At 34.5% G+C, this 27,915-nt stretch overlaps 1 protein-coding gene and 1 long non-coding RNA gene across 2 annotated transcripts; both read right to left on the bottom strand.

The window, feature by feature from the left end:
- Positions 1–4,524: 4,524 nt before the first annotated feature.
- On the bottom strand, positions 4,525–6,762 carry LOC126780414 (uncharacterized). Its single transcript, XM_050504889.1, has 6 exons — positions 6,647–6,762; positions 6,008–6,131; positions 5,851–5,931; positions 5,648–5,772; positions 5,485–5,571; positions 4,525–5,173 (listed from the first exon to the last, which is right to left on the bottom strand). Exons 1-6 carry the CDS (start codon positions 6,683–6,685, stop codon positions 5,069–5,071), a joined length of 561 nt encoding a protein of 186 aa, XP_050360846.1. The 5' UTR covers positions 6,686–6,762; the 3' UTR covers positions 4,525–5,068.
- A 13,037-nt stretch (positions 6,763–19,799) lies between these two features.
- Positions 19,800–21,755, bottom strand: LOC126780436 (uncharacterized). Its single transcript, XR_007670505.1, has 4 exons — positions 21,687–21,755; positions 21,247–21,289; positions 20,720–20,844; positions 19,800–19,904 (listed from the first exon to the last, which is right to left on the bottom strand). It is a non-coding gene; the product is annotated as an uncharacterized LOC126780436 (long non-coding RNA).
- Between the last annotated feature and the right edge of the window lie 6,160 nt (positions 21,756–27,915).

The raw sequence follows: 27,915 nt of genomic DNA on the forward strand, positions 1-27,915 counted from the left end.
GTTGAGATTTCATTTGAATGTATGCATTTGAGAAACAACTTAAAAAATTATAATAAAATAAATTTAAAAATAACTTATCAGAGGAGGTATTGAATATACATTCCCCCTTGAAGAGCGCGTATCATCGTTCAAGAGACAGTGGTACAGGTGAAGGCCCAGGTGAGATATCTAGGCCTGATCCTGGACGGAAGATTGTTCTTCGGGCAGCACTTTGTCCAACTGGGCCCGAATCTCATCAATGCCGCTGTCGCCTTGCGCAGCCTCCTACTCAACGTATGAGTGCCGGAATCACCATGTTGGCCTAAACGGTGGTGTGGTACACTCCATTGCACTGTATGGTGCACATATGGATAGACGCTCTCACCGCTCGTAACAAGGCTCTTCTGCGGAGACCGCAGAGAGTCATAGCGGTGAGAGCAATACGAGGTTACCTTACGGTGTCGTGGACCGCGGAGACACTTCTTGCGAGCGACCCGCCCTGGGAACTCCAAGCGAATAATTTGATTCGTTATTTTATATTAAAGTTAGAATAAAAGATCATTCAATTTCGATTTCTCATCAAACACAAATTTGTAGATATTTTCATCAGATCTTAATCGGAGTTATTATGCTAACATGAAATAAATGTATGCCTAACATCATTAATTACACCTATATATGTAGAACCTTAACTCAAATACCTATGTGTAATATTTCGACACAAAGTAATATGAAGCAAGTTTTAAAAGAATGTACATAAAATGGAATATATGCGTTAAATAGAACATTAAAAGAGATAAGATAAAACGATACCAAAATGGACGACGCCAACGTGATAATAGCTGAAGATTTTCGACAAACATTAGACATAGTTAGAGGTGCATGGGTAGATGAAATAAATGCAAATGCAAGCGTGCTATTTCAACTCCTAAAAATGATAGAGCGCATTCAATTAATGACCTTTTGTTAAAATAGAATAACCAACAAGACGTTAAATACAGGCCTTTTGTTTCTTTGTTTGAAACAGTTGAGGCTTATTATCCCATAGAGTTTCGTGATAGTTTGACTGCTATAACATAAGCTTACACTTAAAATCTAAGCACTTGTTATGTTGTAAAGAAATCTTAATCTGCTTTAATTGTGAAATGGCACCAAACTACAAAATTTCATAAAACATCATAGAAGCCACAGTCATAACCGGATGTGCTCAAGAAGATGTTGTTTTCATTGAAAGAGTATCACTTATTTCATCGGAATATAATTTCATTCAATTTAAAACAATAAAATTCCCTCTTAAAATGTGCTTTTCCATGCCAATCAATAAGTATAATTTACTTAATAGCTGTTGATAAAAATAATAAACATAACTCTTAAAAATAAAACGGAGGTATATACTTTTTTGTAACCAGAATGAAATTTCATGCTTCTTACTTTGAAAAGCACATAAATCGATCTTTTCGCCCATATAGTAAAGTGCTAAGGGTAATATACGGTAATATAATAATAATATATATACATAAAGCATGTGCTATTTACTTCTAACCCAAACTTTTTTTTTCTCGCAGTGGAAACCTTCAGAAAGGTACCCGGGTCCCATGGGGGTTGAACCGGGTTATGTGGGATTCTTACCCACTAAAACCACTGCGATGGCCATCCTCAGCACGGATCACGTATTCTCCAAAACAACCGTGACCGGTCATTAACTGCGTAAGTCATAAGATGACTCGTCGCTTTCGTCTCATCCAGCTGTGATCCTGCCAGCTTTCGAAGCTGGCTTCGAAAGCTGGCAGGATCGCTCCAACGACGCGTTTGTGTGCATAGCGTTCTTCACAGAGACGGTCGCGCCACGTCGCAAGAGCCCTCCGGTGTTTCTGCCGCTTCAACGCCTCGAGCGCACTCGAAGAGGGCGCGCTTTCACTGTTCTGGCGGAGGATGCGGGTCTGTTGATAGACCTTCGCGTCCATATGCGGATATGGACGCGACGGTATTCTGGTGGCAGAATATCCAAGGGCGGAATGCACGCTAGGATGGTTGCCGCCTCATAAGATATCGTGCGATATCCCCGCACTATGCGGATGGCCACTCTCCGCTGCGAACTTTGGATCCTAGTCCTGCAGCGGCGGACGCCCAATAGCCTGTGAGACCAAACGGGTGCCCCGTAGAGGGCCATCGATCGCACGACAACGGCATAGAGATGGCTACTAACCTAAACTAACCTAACCTAACGTAACTTTACAGGTGGTAGGGCTTTGTGTAAGCTCATCTGGGTAGGTATCACCCACTTAGCAGATATTGTACCGCAAAATGGCTTCTATGTGTGATCGGTGGCTCATCGTACATTCGTCCCACTTTATTAGACAGACCTTTTGATAAAGGTTATTTGTTATATGTTTTTTATAATAGATGAAACTGGTCACCATAGACATTGGCACTATAAAAATATTAACCGACCCTAACATGGCCAATGCACCACCACTCTTGTGCTTCGAACCGGAATACATCAATACGAATAAGTGCTGTTTGGTGGTAAAATATGTGATAATGTGAGAATCTTTAGCCCCATTAACCACCATCATTATATTTCATTTATTTTATTCTTGCTCACAACGCGGCATTTTTCTTACTTTTTGCGTTGTTATATCAGCCTTAACTTCTAAACGAAAGGTCTGATTCTAATAATTTATATAGGGATTAAGTATATAATCAAGCTTTGTTATGAAGCTATTTAATTGCATAAGTATAGAATATTTTCCCATTGAACATAAAAGAGTAGAAAGACACATATGTCTGAAGTTGGTCACTGTTTGATATTTGCCATAGACGCAGACATTCGTTTTGAAATTCAACCTTAAACTATACTATATTTATTTGTAACCGCTTTGATATACTTTAACATTAGGACATTAAGAGAAATTTTAAAACAAATAAATTAATTAAAAATTATTATTAGCACTTGCGCAACTACTGAGATAAGTAAGTTAGTATAAATGTGATACATTAAAAAAACAACAAGGGTATATTATTTTTATTTGAAATCCAATATTGATGTAGTTATAACTCCAATGTAATACATTTCAATGTTCTAAAACTACTTAATAACAATTTGATTAACTTTACGATTACATGAGAGAAGGTAATGAACATGTACGACTTCTTCTAAACTACACATAAAACATTCGACGTATTACAACGTTATTTACCTGATGAGACAGAAAATATCTGATGCAGCCATTTAGCTGATGATTTTCAGACTGGAATGTTTGAGAAGTAGCGCGCCATGTTTGCAATATTGAATATTATCAAATATTATACATAATATGTTCTGTTATGCGATATACATGTAATATAATATAGCTAAGAATTTTTTTAAATTATTTGTACAAATACAAAAACAATTTTAGACGGAAGATTTAATAATATTTGGTGATTCATTTTTTAAAAAATGCATCAAAAATCTTGTTATTTAATAAATTAATGTGAGAGACATAAAAATGTAAATAATTGTATATAAATTAAAATAAAATTAACAATAGAAATGAAGTAACTATATTTTAATTCTAATGATTACACATATTTTTTTATTTACATACTACCTTGATATCATCATTTAGTGTTTTCACGTCCTTACGATTATCTATAGACTAATACTTATGAATAATCTACTTGTTATGTATCTATATACTATGCATAGAATCACGATACAGGACCTTCCACTTTCGATTTCACATATGCACAAGAGCTTATAATATTTATGTTATATCTATAAAACAATTTCTCGACTATGATTTACAAGAACATACAAAAAGCGATATGACGAGACAGAAATTCTTTGATACAGCCACGTAGCTAATGATTTTTAGATTGGAATGTTTGAGATGTAACGCGCCATGTTTAAAATTTGAATAATAGTGTGAAAGGTCACATACATGTTCTACTGTATCATATACATAATATGTTATATAGCTAAGGATAGCAGATTTAAAACACGTTATAGGCGGAAGATTTATAAGCGATACTTGAAAAATAAACGCGTAAAAATTGAGTTATATTATGATAAATAGAAATATAGATTACTTATTTCAATAAAAAAGTAATTAAGAGATAGACATTATAATTATATTTAATTTCTAAAGATTACATATATTCTTATTGACATACTACTTTCATTATTTATCATCTTCCTATTCTTGTCATTAATAATATTAATTTTCTAATGTAGACTACACATACAGTCGACATATTTGATCTTTCAAATTCTATTCCGCATATTCCTGAGAGCTTATCATCTTTTACTTATATCTATAAAAAAATATCTCGACTACGTTTACCCGAACTTAATAAAATGCTTGCAATTCAAAATAATTAGCTAAGAACTCATACTGTGAGATATCTCTAGAAGAAACCTCATATTTCATTGTAAAATCAGCGTACACTATCAATATTTACCAACGAGGGGTCATTTATTATAAAAGATATTTGTTATCAAAAACAAACTTTTTCAAAATGATATCAGTATAATTCTCTCTAGTAAATAATATAAAAAAACTCGTCGCATTATTATAGCAAGTGTTATTTATAAACGTGAACAATGTATGAAATTTTATTCATTTTTTCATTATTGTAGTGCGATTATTTTCATGGGAATATCAGACTTCTTCTATTTATATATTCACAAAGACATCTCTTGCTTAACAAAAACTCTACTCATATATTATTACTATCGTTACGATGTTTGTCTGGTTTATTATAATATATATATAATATAATATATAATTATGTTATTCTATATATTTTCGATAAATAAAAAATGCCAGTTATTCTGACAAGTTACATTAGCACGTTACATAAACGTTATATAATATTAAAAGGATTAAAGATTCAGGTTGAAAAAGTAGAACCTTATTATAATATTTTTATAAGACCATTCTAAACAATCTTCAATGTCGCATAACCCTACTCGAAAGCTACTAACTTGAGGACAACATATCTCGAATAAAATAATGGACTATAAACGATATCATATGTTATGTCAAGGAAAAAACAAAATGACATGATTTTACATTAAACGAAACATACTTCAGAAAAACTTTTAAATAATATCGTTATAGTACTGATCCGTATATAACGGAGGAGCGGCAGGATCATCGTCATCAGCACCAGCATTGTCGGAGTCATCCCAATAAAATTTTACTGCCTGCATAAACAAAAAAGGTGGTATATATATATGTAAATCAAATGTTTTTAATTATCTATCTATGTATCTGTGTAACTTGAATGTAGAAAATGGATAACAACTGAGTTTCTTGCTGGTTCTTCTTGGTATAATTTACATTCCGAAGATGGTGATAGCTTTCAATTTAATATTATAAAATCTTATAATGTGACGTTACAAAATTGCTCCCCAGATACGAGTCTACTTTAATAAAGTATATTTTGATTTTATTTTGTTTGATTTTATCAAATCCAATCTCAGTAATTACATCAATTTATTAAATTATTACTCACCCAAGGAGTCCTGTCCCACAATTCTTGTCGTTCTAGAAAAGTCAAGTGTGGCCTGACATGAATATACCAGAGAGGACTATTTACAACCTGCAAATTGATTTTTAAATTAAAACAATATTCCAAAACATAATAAATAGTCTCGATAAGCGATAAACAATAGTACCATGTGTTCCAAGCCTTCAATTTTGCTTATCTTATAATCGATATCAGATTCTTCGGCATCGATTCCTAGATAGTCGCTCAAAACAAATGGAAGTGGTGGTCCGCGAGAAGAGGCGTATGGGCTGACTGTAAAGTTATTAATTTAAATTACAAAATTATTAGGTAAAAATTAATATAGTCATATTTATTGCGTTAGATACTTACAATCACCGTCGTCATCGTCTAAATCTGACTCCACTGATAGATTGTACATATTTTCCGCAAGTGAATCCGCTATGACTTGATCTGTGTGAAAATATTTTTTTTAATTAATAAAATCTTTCGAATAAAAAAAATGAAAAAGAGGTAGATGAAAATGTACCGTAAGCATATTTGCTCATATCGTCAGTCGGTTGAGCCGATCCCTCTTCAGGCGGCGACTCGCCGTGGGGCTCTGGATATACGCTGATTTCCAGTTCACTTTCGCCACTCATTGTTCTGCGATACTGTGACGAAAATTATCACTTTTTATTTTCTTAAATGTTCAAGTCTGTCAAGGTACATCAAACGTACGTCAAAGCAATCAATTCACAATAGTAGGTGATAGCAGAGAACAATATTAGTGCGCAGCTGCAAAAGTTCCCCCTTCCCGTGTCCTTTGTTAACCTCCTCCCGCCCTCACCTCTGGGCGAGGACTGGAGGGACAAAATCAATAATACCTCTTAAAAATTTTAGATCATCTACCTTAGCAACAGAATTCCGTATTTATAAAATTACATAAAGCGATTCTTATTTACATAATTTATAATATTAATGTATACAGAAAATTCGCATAATTAAGAGGCAGTCTTATATTTTATAAATTTACTTGCGTAAAGATATTCATTCGCAGCGGTTAATATTTATATATTAAATTATTAATATATTTTATTAATTTTATAAATAATATTCATTCCAGACATCAAATATATAATATAAAAATACGCATGGAATAATAAACACAAAATAATAAAATACATACGGTTTCCGCGTCGGAGTCCACCTCACAATATTTTAACATTGTCACAAGTTAAAACTTCTTTATGATATGAATCTTAAACAAAGCACAATTACTTATATGGAATATACGTCTTCACAGTTCCTAGGCCGGAGCCACAATGCCTCTAGCCGATAGATAAGTTTGCGCATGTCTGAATTGTATCTAGAGGCGGGAGGAATGTTCAATATATTCTCGGTATTAAGGAATAGACAGAAAATGCCGATTAAATTAAAAAAAATACTAAAAATCCTCGCTACCATTCCACCTTGAGCTCTTCATCGTTGGAAAAACGTTTCCGACGAAGTTGTTTTTTATGGTAGGGAAAAAAAAGTTTACTGGCAGCCTAGCCTGGGCTGTAGGGTGGATGATTAAAGCCACACTTTTGAGCGACATCACACATGTGTTTTCGTAGACAAAACACGTTAAACAAATGCAATCAAATTTGAACTAAAAAAAATTTTAGTAAGTTTTAGTTTATTGAATATAAAATATTTTTGACTGATATATTTTATGATATCTGATTTTTTAATAGATCAACTTTAAATACTAGTATATATCCTAATAAAATGATCAGAAAATTAGAGTAAATTACCGAGTAAATAATATAGGTCATAATAATTTGCTTCTTGCTACCACTTTGTAAAACTATAAAGATAATTCCAAAATTATCCGTCATCGGTGTCAATTAAATGGTTAGATATATTATCATTTAGAATGTATACCCAGTTAAATATATTTGAGATAATATGTATGTTCAAAAAATTTTAAAAGTCAATCTGTTGGTATTTGGATATATTTAGAGATTGTTATTATTCTGTTATGATAACTTTTGTCAAGATTAAAGTGCCTTATTTGTATGACGATTATGTTATTTAAAATGGCGATGAATATTTGTTTGGTTTATGCCTTCTAAATATAAAATCGGAAATAAAAGTATATTAATATAAAAATAAATAGTTTTTTTTATTTATGTTTCTTATACCAAGATGTAATTTGTCGTAGTTACCAATATAATATAAATATTTATAACTTACAAAAGATAAAGACACATATCTACGGTGCAGCACCAGACACCGTATAACGGCATGGTGCCGCTACTAGACGGCGTCGTGCCGAAGCACGGTGACGTGTACGGTGCACCTCACGTTAGTTAGTTTTGCTGTTGCTTAGTTCGCACATGTTAATAAAAATATCTAACAATTTAGATGTCGAGTTTTTCATTTCACTAGTGGAAACACGCCGCGCGTAGCGTTAAATTTGTTTTTGCATTACGCAAATCTTTCAAAATCTGTCCTCGTGCCAAGTTAACGTTTAAATAATATTATTTTCTAATTAAAATGCATAATTAAATTACTCCTTTTTTTATATGCGCCGGGATGGCAAATGACTACTCCACCGCATGGTTAATGGTAGTAGAGTCCAAACGCGACGACGGCAAATTTCTTTGTTCGCAATGGAATTGATGTCACAGTTAGGCGGTGACATCGAGACTTAAGAAGGAAGGGGGAAGCAGGAATTAGAGAGAATAATACCTCAGAGCACTCGCCGTGATACAGTCGATAGAAAGCGCTCAGTGCTGCTATCTTGCGACGCAATTGTAAAGGTTCAAGGGTGTTTGTGACCTTTACGTCGCCAATAATGCGTACTGCACGTCGCTGCAACCGGTCCAAGGCCTCCAGTAGGTACTTAGCGGAGCCATCCCAAAGGTGCGAGCAATATTCAACAATATTCAGACCGTACCTGTGTTTTGTATAACAGGCACAGTTGTTGTGGCGTGAAAAAACGTCGCACCTTGTTTAGAACTCCGAGTTTTCGTGAAGCTGTTTTTATAATAGCCTCGATGTAATCCCTTGGACTAAGGTCGCAGCGAACGTCCATCCCCAGCATGGCGATTTTGCTTTGTATCATCAGCGGTGTGCCACAGAGGGAGGGATGAGGGTAAAATGGTGACTTTTTCGCTGTGAGAGCGCATACCTGTGTTTTCTTGGCATTAAACTCAACAAGATTATCAGAACCCCATTTGGCGATGAGCTCTAACGTCCTATCGAGTTCAATAACAAGATTCTCCCGCCTCTCCTCAGTTTCCGCCCGCCCAGCCACTGCGCGTCCGTGGTATCCACCATGCACTGTACTATCTATCTAAAACTATAAAGATATCATCTGCATAGCAATGTATGTTCCCAAGAGAGAGCATATCATTGATATGAAAAGAAAGAGAAAAAAAAGAAAGAGTGTGGGAGATAGCACAGATCCCTCGGGGACCCCAGCATTCACTACATAGAATTGTGAAGCGCAACCATCTACTAAAACACGAAGGCTACGCTTGTGTAGGAGGCTGGCAATCCAGGTGCATAGCTGAGCAGGCAGACCATAGGCCGGTAGCTTGGAGAGAAGACTTCTGTGCCAGAACCTGTCGAAAGCCTTGGAGATATCGAGGCTGACAGCCAACGATTCTCCATGCTTGTCGATAGCTTCACCCCAAAGGTGTTTTACGTACACTAGAAGATCACCTGTAGACCGTTTTAGTCGAAACCCGTACTGACGATCATTAATTAGACAGTGATCTTCTAGGTAATGGATCAGTTGGTTGTTTAGAATCCGTTCCATCACCTTACAAAGTTCTGAGGTGATAACTATTGGTCGATAATTTGCCGGGTCAGACCGATCCCCTTTTTTGGGAACCGCTTGCACATTAGCTCTTCTCCAAGCCTCCGGCACACATCCCGAAGAGAGAGAACGTTGGAACAGGCGCGTTAACACAGGAGACAGCTCCACCGCGTACTTCTTCAGCACTATAACTGGTATTCCATCGGGACCGCTAGCTTTCCGTATATCAAGTGATTGCAGCTCTGCACGCACATCACGTTGCCTGATTTTGATATCAGGCATCGTGTGGCCACATGAAGGCATTGTTGGTGGCAGCGCACTACAATCATCGATCACAGAGTTGTCGGCAAAGAGTTTAGCCAGGAGGTCGGCTTTCTCCTGCGAACTGTGAGCTAGCAATCCGTCCGGATTTCTGAGCGGTGGCAGCGAAGGTTGGCAGAAATTATTTTGCACAGACTTGGTCAGATGCCAGAAGCTATGGGAGTCTCTAGGATGCGAAATAAGGTCATGACCTGTCATGATCTGTACAATGCGCTGTGCATCCCACAGTTTGCTCTCATGTATGCCTTCCTAAAGGACTTGGAATTTTTATTGTAGTTTGCTTTCAGTGAGTCAATGTTAGATGCCCCGCTAACGCAGCCGTTGATCCAGGCGCGATATGCCGCCTGCTTAGATCATACATCGTCGGCACATTCACGAGTGAACCAACGGTTACGCGTACACCTACTGATGAGATCTGAGCTAAGAATGTAGTATTCCATTCCTAACATGATCTCATCAGCAACAGCAGCGGCACTAGCTGTCGGGTTATTCCCACTGAAGCAACGTTCCTTCCAAGGGACTGACGCATAGTAATCGCGCATACCGTCCCAATCTGCCGACTTATAGTGCCAAACGCGACGTTTGCATACTGCTGATGGCGGCAGCTTGGCCTGTGGCACTTTGGTAGATATAAGGCCGTGATCCGAAGAACCAAGTGGATTTTGAACCACAACCTGATATTCCACCGGGTGAGAAGTCAGCAGAAGATCCAGTAGAGAAGGCGCTTGCCCATCAATGTCTGGGATCCTGGTGGGCTTATCAACCAGTTGGGTCAAGTCGAGTGTGAGACCAAAAGCATGAGCAGTTCTTCCAGCATGGTCAGTTTTGAGGGCTTTCAACTATGATTCATGGTGAGCATTAAAATCACCCAAAAACACCAATTCCGCGTTAGGAAACTGCTCTTGCGCAGCATCTGCCACCCGACTAAGATGGTCAAATAATCGGCTTGTCTCCAAGTCACCATTGTGGGATCTGTAGAGGCTCACGTAGACTCGACTCTGACGAACCAGGTCCACACGTACCACCAACATGGAGAAGGAGGGGTCCTCCAAGCAGCACAGTCGGTGACAACAAACATCCGCCCTGACGAACAAGCATACTCCGGATTTCGCTTTGAAAGATTCTTCAAGTATGTAGCCGGGATAGTTAAGGTAGCTGGTGTTGGCAGGGCGGAGTATTTGCGTCTCCGTGAGAAACAACATTGTTGGACGTGCTATCTCAAGATGGTGGTGGACAGCGTCGAGGTTAGCGTGGAGTCCTCGGATGTTAGAGAACTCGACCTCAAACAGCGTTTGTATGGTGGGGGTGTGCACCGCTGAACGACCGTTATTTCTTAGTTGCGCTACCATTTGGAAAAATAAGGAAAAGAGACGTGAAGCGAGCGACGTATTGCCACGATGGGAATGGGCAAAGTATGGAGGCGTGTGTCCCCAAATGGTTTCCAAAAGGGAAAATATACTGAACCGCCGGTTGGAAGGGCCCCCGAACCCCCACGGAAGTGGCCGCTGGAACCCCACTTTCCGGTCACCAACCGGCACGACGGTCCACCTCGAGATTATGCGTGGCCTGGTGGAGCAGCCTCGCGAGCTGGTTAGGCACGCTCGGGCCCCTGTACTATGCCACAGGCGACCAGCGGAACAGCCGTTTCTTCAGATCTCCCTATCCGGCAGGTCAATACAGTTTCCCCCGGCATTGGTTCAACAGCCGTCTTCACTGTACCAACACCCATCGCGGCAATACTCGCTCGGGCACTGGCTGTACGCTGGCTGACTTCGAAACGCGGCTGCAAGCCACTTCACGAGTTTTTCACTATGCGTACGGTGGTAACAAGCCCGGCGGATGTTAGCATCCTACCACCAGATGAGCAGATGGTCGCTCAGATATCCTTTAGTCGCCTCTTACGACACCCATGGGAAAGAGAGGGGCAGTGAAATGTATTCTTTCTCCGTCACTGCACGGATTAAAGAAACAGTGTATTCCTTTTAAATACACTGTTTCTGTAAGATAAGTTATTATGCTATCCTTTAGGAAACGCGCCTTTTCTAGGATAAAAAGTACCCTATGTCATTCTGTGATAAACATAAACTACCACTATGCACCAATTATGTCGATCTCTTTCTCTTAAAAACAAAATCATATCTATCCGATGCAGCACCTACATTCAGCACCTCTCGATACCAAGCATGGTGCTTATCCAGCGACTAAATTTGGGGCGGATCGCCTCAACTGCCTCGTTTAGTTATAGTTAGGTAGTTATTATGACTGGATAAAATTTTAAAGGTTTTTATAGAGCTGTTTGTAGCTCGATGCATTGTCACTTGCTTAATCGCAAACACTTATCCAATGTGTCGCTATTTACTTGTATCTCCTTTGTAATTGCTTATTTTCGTCGAGTAAGACCGCCGTGGATGATATTCTGCCATGAAGACATTATTTTATCCACATTAAATCACATTGTATGTATGATACTGCATTATATTATTTGAAATGGTGACGTATTATTTATTTGGTGTCTTCTAAATATCTTTCTAGAAACATAAAATGTTCTTAATATATCCTTATCCTTCATCATAATATTATGTTTTTAAAAGTATTTACATAAAATCGTAATAGTCAGATGATTTGATTAATTAATGCATTGTTGCGCACATGCACAAACGTAGCCTTGTCTAAATTTAGATGAGACACATCCGGGCGGGGCTAGCTGCATCGATTGAATTTCTAGTTTATGCTCAGTTTTGATGTAATGTTTGTGATTACTGTTTTTGAAAAAAATTAAAATATAATTCATTTAATCCTAAAACTCCATTTAAATACAAACGTGACTGTTGAAATAAATTGTAATCTTCATGCGTCTAGAAAATTTATTATTTGATCGTTAGGATCATTATGTTATTAAATATATTTGCAATATTATATCAAAGTATTTAAGCAATTCAACCGAAAACGCAATAAAAAACCTAAATAATAACTGGTAATAAGAGGTGAAGACATGTATGTAAGTAACATTATATATATATATATAGTTTAAGGTATCCACCACATAAATATGCCTCTGCTACTATTAAGTCCTCTTATATCATAAAGAGTTTTACAATTTTATCCACTAATAGCAGTGGAAAGGCAGGCTAGCGGCGGAAGGGCAGGTACATATGGTATTAATAAAATATGTAAATTTCCTTATGGTGTCCATATGGTGTCTCACCGAACGTGAATCAATTATTACAATAATAAAAGTGAATGAAGTAGATATAGTTATTTTTATGGAATATTAACTAGAATTGAGTCGTGATGGCTCGGTGGTTAAAATACGTGAATCTTAACTGGTGATTCCGAGTTCTGACCGCTGATCACAGGATAAATTATAAACACAAATTAAGCACATGAAAATTCAGTGGCGATCTCGCGACTCGGGTTTTTAGAAAATAATTATTAAATTATTGAAACCACTTGGCTATGTCTGATCATAATGTAGTATAGAAATTATTAATTGGAAACTACTTTCGAGCAAGTAAAAAGGCTTCATTTCGATCGTTAACCTTTGCGATGCCCTTAAAATTCTCATAACTACTTTCCTGTAGGGGTCATCTGTCAATAGAAGATGGACTTGCAGGGATAAAGGTATTTTGAATATGCTATTGGAATTAATTCACGCTAATTTTAAGATTCTCGGATAATTCTGCAATAGAATGCTTAAGAACTTCCATGCTTACAGCGGAGAGTTATTTTCACAACGAGCTTAAAATAATGTCTATACGTTATTTTGAGCTCGTTTTGGAAGTAAAATCGAGTTTTAAAATATTTTTAAAGGATTGCTGTTGTTCAGAGATCATACTTTCTAAAAATAATAATTGTATCTTTTTTGGTTAAATTTTATGCTGGTTTGTTAAATCTATCGAAATATATTCAAAACGACCGGCTATTATTAATGTATGTTATTAATAATATTTTGTTTATATATTAATACTTTATAATATTTAGTTGCTACTAAAATTATAACTTTTACTAACCATTATTGTATTGTAAGCAATAGCTTCACTTCGTATTTCGTCATTTCTAATATTAGAAATATGAAAACCAGTATTTAGGCTTATAATAAGTTCAGTAAAAAAGGCATTTGTTACAAAAAAATTGAAATTTAATTTTTTAATATGTGTGCCAGATTGACTCTATTTTTTATAATCGTATTACTAATTTTAGCTTAATGTTTTAAATATAGTCAGAATTTCTCATGGGGTACATTAAAGGCACAGACGAGGCTTTTTGATACGATACATTAATCACAAAAGGTAATAACACCTAAATGACATTTCTTAATCCAAATCCGAGCAAAATTAGAGGCGAATTATTTAAAATATTTAAAAACTCTATCATATTATACGTAAAAAGGGCTTAAAATATTTGTTTGATACTAAAATATAACGAACGAATAAACTTTTATTTAATTTATACTTACTTTATAGAACTTTAGTACTGATACGAGTACATTCGGGCTATCTGGAGTACCAATCGATGCAGCTAACCCGGGAATTCGTCCAGGGCTCGGCTAAAAATAGACGATAAGAGATTTGCGCATGCCCAACAAAACATGACATAAGTATATACCTCTACAATTATCCTGTAGTCTAGTAATACCAATAAAACACAATTATAACCTACTACGGTACCCACACACACCAAAATAGTTTTGAACTACATAGAAATGACATCTAAAATTAGAATTAGAATTTATACGGGCATTTACCCAAAATCCATACCCATGTCGAACGCAATATTTTTCAAATGTCCAAGTCCACTATCGCATTTTTACAAAAAAAAACATACTTATCCTTAATATTATATTAACTGCTGCTTCTCAATACATATTTTGTAATTTTATGTAATATCTTTGTTGGTTCTGTCCCAGAAAGCGGTTAAAACGCTCATAATGCTAAAGTGAAAAAAATGTATAAGTCCGCTCGTTAGCAAAAGGTAATTAATTAGTTAATTTCAATAGGTAGTTCATGATGACCTTGAGAATGAAACGACTGCCTCTTGGCTATTTTTATGTTTTACCTAAAATTTGTAAACAATTACAAGATCTGACAAAAAAGTCGCTGTCTTTCTTTTGCCGGTTCTTCTCAAGTCAGAGTATATTCTTTTCTTCCGACTCACACGTCTGCATTGGTAATTCAAACGTCCTAATGTCCAGTTACATAAAAAACCTGGGCCTTGCCTTGGACGCGTGCTGAGTTTTAAAAGAGCACTTCGAAGGTAGCGGGTGGCAAAAAAAGAAATGTGAGTGTAGTATATGTTATGGGAGCATATCGCCATATACGTTACTACCGAGTAATTGTCAAATATTTATCTTTTTGTTTTAAGTTATCATATATAATATAAGTTTAAATAATTATAATTTATTTTATAAATGTCTATAGTACACGAAAATTATATTCCTATAGTTATCGATAAGATAAGATCATTATTTATCAAGCTTTTTATATTTTTATAGTAGACTGTTTTGAATGCTAGAAGCTTTTAAGTACATTTGATGTTTAATTTATTTTCAAAATATCACACGTACTGTAACAATATCTGGATATCTTCTATACATATAATTCAATTGTAGCAGGTCGATACATAAAAGATATTGGAAAAAACTAATATTTTCATTAAACCAACAGAAGCCAAAACAACGTTTTTTGGAATTCTTGCCTGTCCGTATGTTTTTACCCACATCACGCAAAAACTACTGCACGTAATTAAATGCTATTTTCACAGATGTCTTCCAATACTGGAGGTCTAACTTAAAATATTATAGGCAATACATTTTACCTTAGGAAAATATCTTATTCCGATTATTTTTAATTTAATATTACGTTACGTCATTTAATGTCAATAACACACAATAAGTTAGTTATAGTGTTGTTACTCAAAACAAACATAGATGGCGCTGTTTATATTTTTAAGGTTTGCCTCAATCGATCTCAACCGATTACAACTAATTCATACAATAACAGAACAATATTTATTTATTTGGTTTGTTTCATCGAAAGTAGAAATCGAAAAAAATATGTAGTCATAGACTCGAATAAAAGAGAATAGAATAGAAAAATACACAAAGTTGAACAGAAATTAAAAATTAGAACAGGGACTCCCTATTACTAGGGGTGCATGTCAGTCACCTCCACGTGGTGTACCCTGGGCAACGGGGTCGACCAGCAATCCGATGTTTTTCCGGAATGCTTGTCGATCGCGGCTGAGACTGACGCGGCGGAAGTGTCGCGGGCCGCTCCTGGGACTTCTCTGTTGCGCAGAGTTGACCAGCGAGCGGCTCCGTGGCAAATAGGAGGACTCCGGGGTCCTTTTGGGCCGCCGGAGAGAGGAGGAGTTGGTCTCTGGAGTCCTTTCGGGCTGCCGGAGACAGGAGTAGAGGAGTAGAGGAGGAGGGAGAGGCGGGTTCGTCCAGTTTCGGTGTCGATGCTGGGCGGACAGACTTCAGTCACCGCCTTCTCGAACTCGTTTCCCCATCCAGGCCAGGCCAGCCTGTGGTGGGACCGAGGGCCTTGCCTTCACCGGCCGGGTCGAGAGGAGAAAACCTCAATAAAAAACAACAGGTGGGTCGCTCACCCAAAGCGACGGCCGCAGGTGGGGTCGCGGTGGTGTGCTAACGCGTTCCCGTAACCCCGCCACCATGCGGTGAGAAGGAAACGAGGAGGTTTTAGTGGGTAGGACGATGGCCTTCTGCCCCGTGAGTCCCACATACCTGTCCCGGTCGTGTCCGGGCGGCAGGCGTAAATGCCTATCCTGCTCGAAAAAAAAAAAAAAAAAAAAAATTGGACTCCCTATTAGTAGGTAGCTTTTCGTATCATCAACAGCCAATCGTTGTCCACTGCTGAACATAGGCCTCTCCCTAGGTGCGCCAAAGCTCCCTGTCCTCCGCCTTCCGCATCCAGTTGGTGCCCGCCACCTTCTTAAGGTCGTCGGTCCACCTGGCTGGAGGGCGCCCTACGCTGCGCTTGCCGATTCGCGGTCTCCACTCTAGGACTCGTCTGCTCCAACGGCCATCGGTCCTACGACATACGTGACCAGCCCACTGCCACTTCAGCCTGCTAATTTTGCAAGCTATGTCGGTGACTCCGGTTCTTTTCCGGATAATCTCATTTCTGATCTTATCCTTCAAAGATACTCCGAGCATAGCTCGCTCCATAGCACGCTGAGCGACTTTGAATTTGTGGACTAGTCCCGCAGTTAGTGTCCACGTTTCGGCACCGTATGTCATGGCAGGTAAGACGCATTGGTTGAAGACTTTCGTCTTCAAACATAGCTTTTCGTATAGCAAAATGTAATTATTTATCTATACTAATATTATAAAGAGTTAAAATTTTGTTTTTTGAATGTTTCTTTTTAATTGATAAACTCAAAAACTACTAAACCAATTTTAAAAAGCTAATTATCAGTGAGTGTAAAAATGTATTGCATTATTATAGGACTGATTATTACATACCTAAAAAAGTCAGCGAAGTTATACATCTAACTATTATAGTTAAATCACAATAACTTTAAATTATTATAAGAAGTATTTCAAGGTTCCGTTTAGTCTTTTCTTCATCAAAAACGGTTGAGCCTATCAAAATTTTTAAAACATACGTTTTTTTTGTTATATACACACATATTGATGACTTTTCCTGGCTGATCCATCAACGCAGGGTCTAAATCACAGGAATTAGAAATTTTAGCGGTTGATACATTTTATGATGTTAACAACCATGAAGGAAGGATTTCTGGAAATTCCACCCCTAAAGGGTTAAAATACGGGATGAATGATTGTATGGAAACCCGTCATTTTTAAGTTTAGAGGCATGAAACGACATATACGAATAGATTCATCAATTTTAGCGTTTTCGAAAATCTACCCTCTAAGAGAGTAAAATGGGTGTTGAAAGTTTGTATGGCTACTCCGTCATTTTCGATGTGAGAAGAATGATATTTGAAAGGAAATCTTCTAGTTCTCTGAAATCTAGTTTTTAGTCCCATTGCCTGTCGTTGAACAGAGTTGGCACTGATTTTAGTGAGAACTTTTATCACTTGGACAGTTTTTATGTGGCATGCACCAGAGTGAGCTCTACGATTAACTTAGTAATTTAAGCCTCAAAAGGAATATAACATAAAAATAAACATCCTATGTGGTATACATATGATGTTTTTTATATTATAGATAGGCGGACGGGCAAATGGGCCACCTGATGTTATGTGATCACCACCACCCATACACATTGGCGATGTAATAAATATTAAGCTTTTTTTAAATCGCTAATGCGCTACCAACCGTTGGAACGAAGATGTTATGTCCCTGTACAATTACACTAGCTCACTTATCCTTCAAACAGGAACGCAACCATACTAAGTAAAGCTGCTTAGCGTTAAAAAATCTGATCTGATGAGTGGGTGTTACCTACCCAGACGGGCTTGCACAAAGCCCTATTCCGGTTACAAAGAGGTGATTCGATTATTAATTATTAATGAAGTTTTTAGTGATTTGATTATTTTTGCTTAAACTAAGTTTGATAGAACAAAAAATATGTTCGTACGCTTGCTTATTTACAATATTAACTATGTCCAATAGCGTGAATCAGTATCAAGCAACAGAATAGTAGATCGAAGAACGTGGGTAAATAAACTATCAGATGTTGAGGCAGATCCATTTATTACATTTGACTAAACTAGATTTATTTGGTTTTATATCGATTCAATTAAATTTATTTTCGTTTATGTAACTGATACTTACTTATAATTAGTAAAAGGACTCATTTTAAGCTAAGTAAAATAAAAAATAACACGATAAATATAAATAACAATAAATTAATAATTTAATTATTTATAAAATAGTAAAATTAATACAATAATTGTTATTATAGATAGAACATAAAAATGATGAATTCAAGAAACTAGCACAATATAATTATGACAAAGCCATCGATGGTACTTCTGGAACATTTTGTCTCCATAATACGAGACATTTATTTTCTTTAACGTTTTGAATTCTGTAGACTCGCTTGTATATAAATAAAAAAAGATATAAGCTGTGCAGTGGAAATGATAAGGATCTTAAGCTTAGATCAAGTTCTGAAAATTAAAAATATATTTTTCAATATTAGTTAAAGATAAACTATTAATTTAATAATAATATCGAAATATAAATTTCAATAATAAATTAACAAAGGCAGCTTTAAAAAAAAACATTAAACTTATTTACAATATATGATTATAACTACATATTTATGACTACTTTTATTTTATTTTATATTCGTCGTTACGTTAATTGCAAACATCCTATATAATTATGATAAATTACTATTATATATTACAAATATACAATAATAGTTTAAGATACTAAAATATACATACAATTAAAATATATTAAGAGATAAATGAATTAATAACTTTGTAATTATTATTCAAACAAAAGTTGTAAGTGCAAGGATATCAAAATAAACATCCCCAATTGCAATAATATATTACTAATTATTTACAACTACTGCAATTTTTACATCTTTATTGCTGACGCCAAAATTTCCCATCAGCGCAAGAATTACTGAATTTTTATACGCTACACCTATATATTTAATAATTAAGACGTTCCTAAACCATAGCCATAGATCTATTTACTCAAGTTTTCTACTACGCGTTCATAATAAGAAAAAATGATTAATAACTTAAATATACGAAGTTATTTGCTAAAATCAGTGTGTCGTCGCCCATCAACTTCATCTAATTATGAATCCATTCGTTATTTCTCTTAGATAAAATGTAAACTTAATCGACCGTTATTACATACGTACATTCAAATACAATTTGTCTCGTATCCTAAGGTAATAATTAATCATAATACAACTTTTGCAAATTATAATTCCAAGTTAAGACTAAAATATTAAGATATCTCTAGAAACCTCACGAACCAATATCAAATCAGGTGTTAATGTTATCAAGAACTTTTTGAATTCAGTAAAAAGAAATTTAAAATAATAATTTTAACGGATTAGGGATTTTTATTAAATGAATAAAATAAGAATATTGTTACTTTAATAAAACTAACTCATCAGATTTCTTCAATACTTATATGTACAAATATATATTTTTCTTCTTAGCAAACCTATTAACGTATTTCCCATATATTTCTCATTTGACTTAAGCAACCTTATATTAGAATTTACATAAAAAAATTGCTTAAAACTTTTATAAAATTGTCGAAGTGTAGATACTTCTAGTATAAATATAAAATCTGGTTATATAATATTATTTATCTGCTTCCGTCTTAAAAATCCATTTCATCCTGTAATTAAACAAAAAAAATGATAAAAACATTTGTCATTAGAACTTTAATGATTTATAATAACAAGTGGCATGCAGGTAAAGTTTTTAAACCAGTTTTAATATTAATGGTAACCAAGATTTTGAAAATGAATAAATAGTCATATTTATAATATAAAAAATTTCGATTCAGTAACTCCCTAACTTGACAATTCATTTTAAATACAGAAGCGGGGCACTAGAAATGTATTTAAAGGACTATTGGCTCCAACAACTCATTTCTGTCTTTTCATAATAATTATATAGTAAACATTTTAAAATATTGTTTAGTTACTTGACATATTTTACAACAACGTATTCTTTTTCTAAGGTACGACAGAGTTCCTTTACGTAGAGGTCTTAAATACTTTTGAGATATCATATTTTTTAATTTTTTTTATGTTATATAAAGGCGGACGGTCAAATCTGCCACCTGGTTGTGATTAAGTGACAACCTCCGCCCATAGATATTGGTGATGTAAGAAGTATTAACCATTCCTTACATCGCCAATGCGCCAACCTTGGGAACCAAGATGTTATCTCCCTTATGCTTGTAATTACACTGTCTTACACCCTTCAAACCGTAACACAACAATATTAAGAAAACATTAAATATTAATGCTACTCTCGAGATTTATACCTGAGTGATTCACATATCCATTTGCTTTCGAGTTTTAAACGTCATGATTAAGATTACAAGATAATCTACTATTCTAATATTTGTTCAATTGTTTTATATTATGGGATCCTAATTCTTATACAAGATATTTATATACATAATAAAAAAAGTATACATACTTATTTATGTGAAATGTTGATTACCTCCCAGAAGCCTCGCTTTTGACCTGGATCATCGTCTGACCCATTGCTGATGCAAATAAATTGCAGAAACAATCGACATCGATATGGTGCTGTTTGAGACCCTGTAATAATAATTATAATAATATCCTGGGACATTATTCACACACGGTGATCTGATCAAAAATTAAGCAGAGCTTGTACTATGGAAACCAGACAACTGAAATACTACATATACTACTTTTCTTTAGTAAATATATACTTATAAAGATAATTACACCTAGACTCGGGACAAACAGACATATCCATGCACTTAAATATCTGTCCTGGGTGGGAATCGAACCCACAACCTTCGGTGTAAAAGGCAAGTATCTACCAACCACGCCAACCACACACAACACTTTCATTTTCACTTTTTCAACATTTTTTTCTGTTGTTCCATCAGTATCTTTTATTTGCTATCCAAGTTTCGATTCAGAATTTAATACTGCATGAAAGGATATGTGACAAACGTAGAAAATACTTACAATGTTCATAATTATTATCCAAATTCGTTTTCATGGTTGGTAACTGTAAGCAATGCATAAAACATTTATATATGTTATATTTTTTTTTTAAATTTTTAGTGGTTGTGAAAATGTTTATATTATATTTTAAAGATAGAAGACAAAAAACAGTGACAACGACTATTTGATACGTAATTATGTACTATGAAATAATGAAACGTATTCGTTGTTAATTTACAATATTCTAAATTTTAATATAATAATAAAATACTAAAATTTTAATAATTATTATTTTATTATTACAAAAAAAATTTTTTTTTTTAATTACCGATAAAAAGTGTTATTCATATTTGCCGATACGTTGCATCGTATGCAGATTAAAGAAGAGGGAGGAGTAAGCCGGAAATCAAAAATTATTTATAATCGTTTTTAAATTCAGGAAAATGAAATACTATACTCACAGCTGTTTATTCGAATAAACCTTCACAAAATATAACTTCAAGACGAAACTCTACGACGGCCAATGAGGCCTTATATAATAGGTTTCACCACTTTTTAAAACTATGTATGTATAAAGTACTTAACATATTATGATATATCATAATACATAATTATATCAATATATACACTTTGTATTCTTATAACAATGCTTAGTAATAAATATTGCTTTCATACACGTTTTAAGTTAAATGGATGATAAATTTTATACAAAAATAAACGTGTTAACGATGCCAAAATAAGTACCTACTAGAATGTCTGGGTTCAGGGGTTCAGGGTAAATACGATAGATTTACGCATGCGTAGCTTTATTAAAATCGATACATTGAATAGGGAAGCGTGAACATGATGCATATTTGAATGATACAAAATATTTAAAATTATTATTAAGTAGCAGCGAAAAACTAAATATTTTTTCACTGGACTAATCATACAAATAAAGGTGTTTCGATTATTATAAATATTTTACTGTCTTGGTCTTTGTAAGTCTATTTCAAATGATGCGGTGATTTAAGTCAGTAGATTTAAGTCTATTGAATGTAAAGCTAAAATCGCGCATTATAATAGTACATTAGGCTATTATTTATCAAACAAAGACTTAAATGTACATCATTAAAGCTGAACATATATCGATGAAATTTAATTGAAAACTAAATTGAGTCATGAATATATATTTTTTCTTTGTTCGTGCATAATTTTTTTGAGACTGGTATTTTGGATAGATACTACACCAATAGATTTTGATGAATCAACCGACAAGATTGATAGCATATTTGAACCGTATTGTGAATGAAAACGCAAAATGCGTTAGTATTGTTGTTATTTTGTGAACTATATAAAAAAAGTTATTACTGATTTATAACAGTCCAAAACGTTTCCTTTTTTAAATAAACTTTTTTTAATATTTCAGACAGTATTTTATAACATATTTTTATAAGCCATAATTAATCATAAATTAATATTTAAGTAAATTGTTTCCATTTTGCGATTAAGGCATTTCCATTTATTGTTACGGTAAAATTAGTGGCGCATTGGCAAGGTAAGGTTATTATTTCTTGGATCGCTAATGTCTATGGGTGGTGACCACTTACCATCAGGTGGCCCATTTGCTCGTCCGCCTCACGGGAAAACAGGGGTAAAGTGAACAAACGAAATCTAGTATAAAATAAAATTACTACGAACAAATGATTGCAAATAAACTGAACCAATTACTGAATAAATTGTCTTCAAATTACAAAAGCGAATGATTAAATCCTTTTAACAAATTTACATAATTAATATATATTAGTCTATTAGTCTGTATATTACATTTATATAAATTCTACCAAAAACACCATGTTATTAAAAAGTTAATTAGGCACTAATTTAAATATATGTTCAAATCATTATTATATTAATTAATTTAAAAAAAAGTCAATATTCTAATATTATTCTATAAGGTAACCATAATTAATAAATGAAGTTAATTAAAATAATATGAACCTTAAATTTTATAAGATAATGTTATTCTTTAAGAAAATTATATTAAATAAGATTATGGCAATAACATATTAAGTTTGTAACTTATGTTTTTTTTTATTTCATTTATATGTATTTAGCTATGTCAGTACTAATTCAAACAATACGCTTCAGCAATATAAGAGTTTTATTTACACTTTATCACATCTTTGTTAATCGATTTTGAGTCATGACTTCCGTCACGTGTCGCTTCGTTACTCATTGATATAGTAGATATGGAATAAAAATTAACCAATGTCATTGTTAATACAGAATGCTCGTAGTCTGTCACCACTGTGGAAAATGCCACGCTCTGCTCTTTTGAGGGTGACCTCTTCCAGGTTTCAAATAAATCAATACTATCCCCATATCTAGTGTACCTACATATTCTCGCTAGCTGATCGTTGATTGGTTGTTTTTAATATGCATGCATCACGTTGCGTACCTCCCCAAGCACGCGAAAGAGAGACGAACTTATATGCAATATCATAGAAAGCTTGAGTACATTTTAGTAAAGCAGATGCATCTCCCTATTTTGGTATGAGTCTGGAGAAACAGGTCTGCCTACACCACCCTCCACTGACCTCGATTGGGCGTTGTCTACATGTTTTAGACATTTTTTTATTATTTCATTAATTTAAAAGATTCAATATATAATATAAGTTTAAGCGTAAGCAACTTAGATAAGTTATTTGTTTAACGCAACGTTATTTTGGAATGAAGGTTTGGAATGTAGGATTTACTTAACTTAAAGCAAAGTACCAAATTATTGAGTATTTCAAGTAAGTTTCAATAAAGAGTATAATTTAAAGGCCCTTAAAAATCGCAAAGATGACCATTAGCTGCAAAGATAACAGTACTCCTCAATAATGAGGATACCAAGTTTTTGCCAGCAGTTTTAGCTTTGGATTCAATGCATTGCCCAAAGTTGAGTTTATATGTTAAGGTAACTCCTAGAATCTCAATACTGTCGGTGATGGGTACAGATACATTTCGGAAAGTCAGAGTCAGGGGAAATGGAATCCTCTTGGCGGTGAACAAACACGCTTGAGTCTTGGTAGGATTAAATTTGACTTGATTATCATCACCCCAATCCGATACCACTTCCAATATCAAATTGATGCGTTCTACCAAGGCCTCCCTGTGCTCAAGAGTTTCTGTTGCATTAGCTCGAAGACCGGATATGTATCTCTCCGTTACAGTGCTAATCAATTATAACAGAATCCGGAAAGCTTATTACAAAATATTTTATGCATGTGAGTGAATTTAATATTTGTTTTTGTTATACATGCACACAAATATAGTTTATTATACATAACACAGTATTTGAATGTCACTTCAATTGTTACATACTTAATTGTAGTTTAACATACTTACTAGCTAACAACTTATTATTTTGTTGTAATTTCATCAAAAGCTAAAATTGCTAGATTGTGTGTAAGTTAGTTGTTTGAAATGTTAACCATCGCTTACATCGTCAAAGCGCCACCTACCTTGGGTGCAAGATGTGTCCTTCGTGCCTATAATAACACTGGTTCACTCACCCTTCAAACTACTTCACAACAATACTAAGTACTGCTGTACCTACCCAGATGAGCTTGCACAAAGCCCTACTACCACCAGTAGTTGCATTGTTTATTTTTTATTGTTGTAGACATACTTAATATCTACCTATGTGTCATGTGTTAATTTGGATCGTTAATATTCTTAGAAAAATTAAATTATTTGGATAGATTAATATAAATATATGTTGCTTAGACTGCATTTGAATGTATTTCCGATTGTCAAATATTTATTGTCGTACATCTTAATTATGTCATAAGTTGTATATATTTATTTCGGTTCTAATCGGATATTACTAATTCTAAATTAAACTTTACCGAGATGAACATATCTTTTTTACATATACCTTTGCTACCTAGCATGTTACATATTTTTTTAGAAAGGGCGTAGTCGGTCTCGGCTATTATGTAGTAGAGCTGAAAGCCCAGATACAGCAGGCAGAATTTAGTCCAACTGGGCCCGAAGCTCAATAGCTATTGTTGCCTTGAGCCGCCTCCTACCCAAGGTGGAAAGGCTGGAATCACTTTGCCGGCGCTTATACGCCGGTGCGTTTTTTTTAATAAAAATAAAGAAAACAATTGATAACTGTCAAAAGGTTTTTCGAAAATTTAATTTAACTTAACAATTATTAGATAATTATTCAAATCTGTATAATGGTACTTAAAAAAAGTGCAACGAGTAAAATAAATATTACAAAAAAGTCCCCTGGCTGGGTATGCAGCTGATGAAAGAAGGCGATCCAACTTGCTGCAAATTACCCTTATAGCTTAAAAACAGGATGTGTTCTAACGATTTTTAAAAATGTGGCCATTTTATTCCAACTATCGACGTATTACTATTTTATCAGTGATACTCTACGCGTTCAGGAACAATTCAAATACATCATCTTAAACTAAGAATTACTTAACTAGAATTTACGTCGAAAAATAGAACCACCTATGTTATGTACGTGTACCAGCAAAAAATATGTGCGGTAAAGGAACAACAACTTATATATTATTATTATTCCTCGTCTTATTTATCAGTTGCCCCGCGGGTAAGTCGGGTACGGTAATGAACAAATGAATCAAGCAAAGTTAAAAACTATTTCCTGGGCAAACAATATTCATTGTTTTATGTTCCCCATGCATTTCATATTTTCTTTATTGTATTTGTAATTATAATATGTACATTTAATTATTTAATAGACCGACGTCAAACCATAAAAAAGTAATTAATTTACCAACCTTATATTTTGATGAATTAAATAATACATATGGTATACGATATTAAACAATATAATTAAAATCTTCTTTAATTTCTCCATAAAACAGTATATTAAAGTTAAAAAGTACTTACTGTTGCACGACTGAAATAGAATCTGCTGCATCTATTCTTACACCACTAATCCACAAAATCTGACACTAAAAAGCTATACCTGACGAATGGAACCTGGTCTTCTTGTTACTTTTGCTAAAAAGTGTAACCTATGTAATTGCAGCAACTAGATAGTTATTTCACTTCTATCTATATGTACACTCCAAAATATTTGTAAGCGTAATAAGTTCACCGGATCCGTTGTTACACATTCCACGCACTTCGTGTCATACTCAACCACGCAACAGAACTCTAAAGTGACATCTTTCCTTTTTTAGTGGACTTTGAAAAGGCTTAAATTGAGCCCTAAATTTAGCTTCATCTGCAGCAGTTGAGGATGTTACGGCGGAGATTTACAATGAAAAAACCAGCTTACTCCAGATAACAGGGCTGCCTCTTATCGCCTTTGCCCTTCCTTGAAGGGCATTTGGATGGATTCTTCTCGTCAATAGTGCGCACGGCATAGTTTGGGTGCTACCGGAGCAGCTGCATGATTTAGACTGTTCTGAGTTCTGACGATCTGTGCTAACCAATTGGCGTGTTGATATGCAGTGCAAGATAGGCAGCCTATAATAAGAATAAGTGAAAGTGGGACTTTAAATATACACTGCAAAGGCGGAAGGTACAGGTGCGCACGAGTACAAAGTAACAAACTTATACGCAGAGAGACCGTACAAAAATTTTCAAAATTTACGTTTCATTGTTTATTTTTTCAAATCTATTATTGTACTTCTTTTGGTGACATTATTGTACGTTTTTAAATACATTCATATTTTAAAGCTTCTATTAACGTTTTAAAATAAAACTTATCCGACTGAGCTTTACTCATGTCGCTTCAATTGCCTTATGAACGATTTTATCATTATTTAATTCACTAGAATATATTTTCTTCTTCAAAGGTCACGATTTGCATTTTTTTTAAAACAAACATGTATATTAGCTGTAATTTATTATTTATATTCACTTTTATAAAGTACCTAATATAACATCTATCTCAAGCTATATAACTATTGCAAAAGTTATATACTTTTGTATAATAATTTATGCTAACCTTGAATTTCCCCCACCAATTCTTCACAAAATCGATAACCGGTACCTTTCCGTGCATACTTTTTGCGCACCTGGCAGTGCATAGCAACAATTTGTATAAAATACATTTACGTATGTGAACATCAATATGAATTAATTTTAACAGCATTCATATTCTCATGTGTGATATCACTATGATCCGGACTCTTTGGTCCTGGTCCTTTTATGAAAACGATTTTAATTTGTCAGAAACAAAATCACATTAAAATTAATAGATTATTATGTTTTAATAATTTTTTATTTCCACTTCTTATTATTACAATCAGTATTTTTATAATTGTTTCGAAATTACTGTTGTACACATTTATTATATGTTTCAAATTTCATGTCTTTTTTCTCTCGAATTAGTATTTCAAAATAAGAACCTCATTAATCAGATTATTGACAGTATACAATGAGCCACAATAATTTTAGATTACAATGAACGAGTAAGTAAACTGACATTTCTCATTCATATTAATTTTTATGACAATTCTATTATTATATTTTTGATTTAAGCTGTTTTAAGGACCCCTCCTTCTGCATATTATTACGTCACCCTACTCAGTTCTGCACCTGGATAGCCCACTTCCTGCATAAGCGTAGCCTTCATGTATTGTAATTGATCTTGACATCTGTGCTATCCCCTACATTATTTCTTCTGCATTTCTATGATATCTCTTCACTTGGGCAACATACATTGCTGTG

This window comes from Nymphalis io, chromosome Z, assembly GCF_905147045.1.
Source record: "Nymphalis io chromosome Z, ilAglIoxx1.1, whole genome shotgun sequence".
NCBI lineage: Eukaryota > Metazoa > Arthropoda > Insecta > Lepidoptera > Nymphalidae > Nymphalis > Nymphalis io.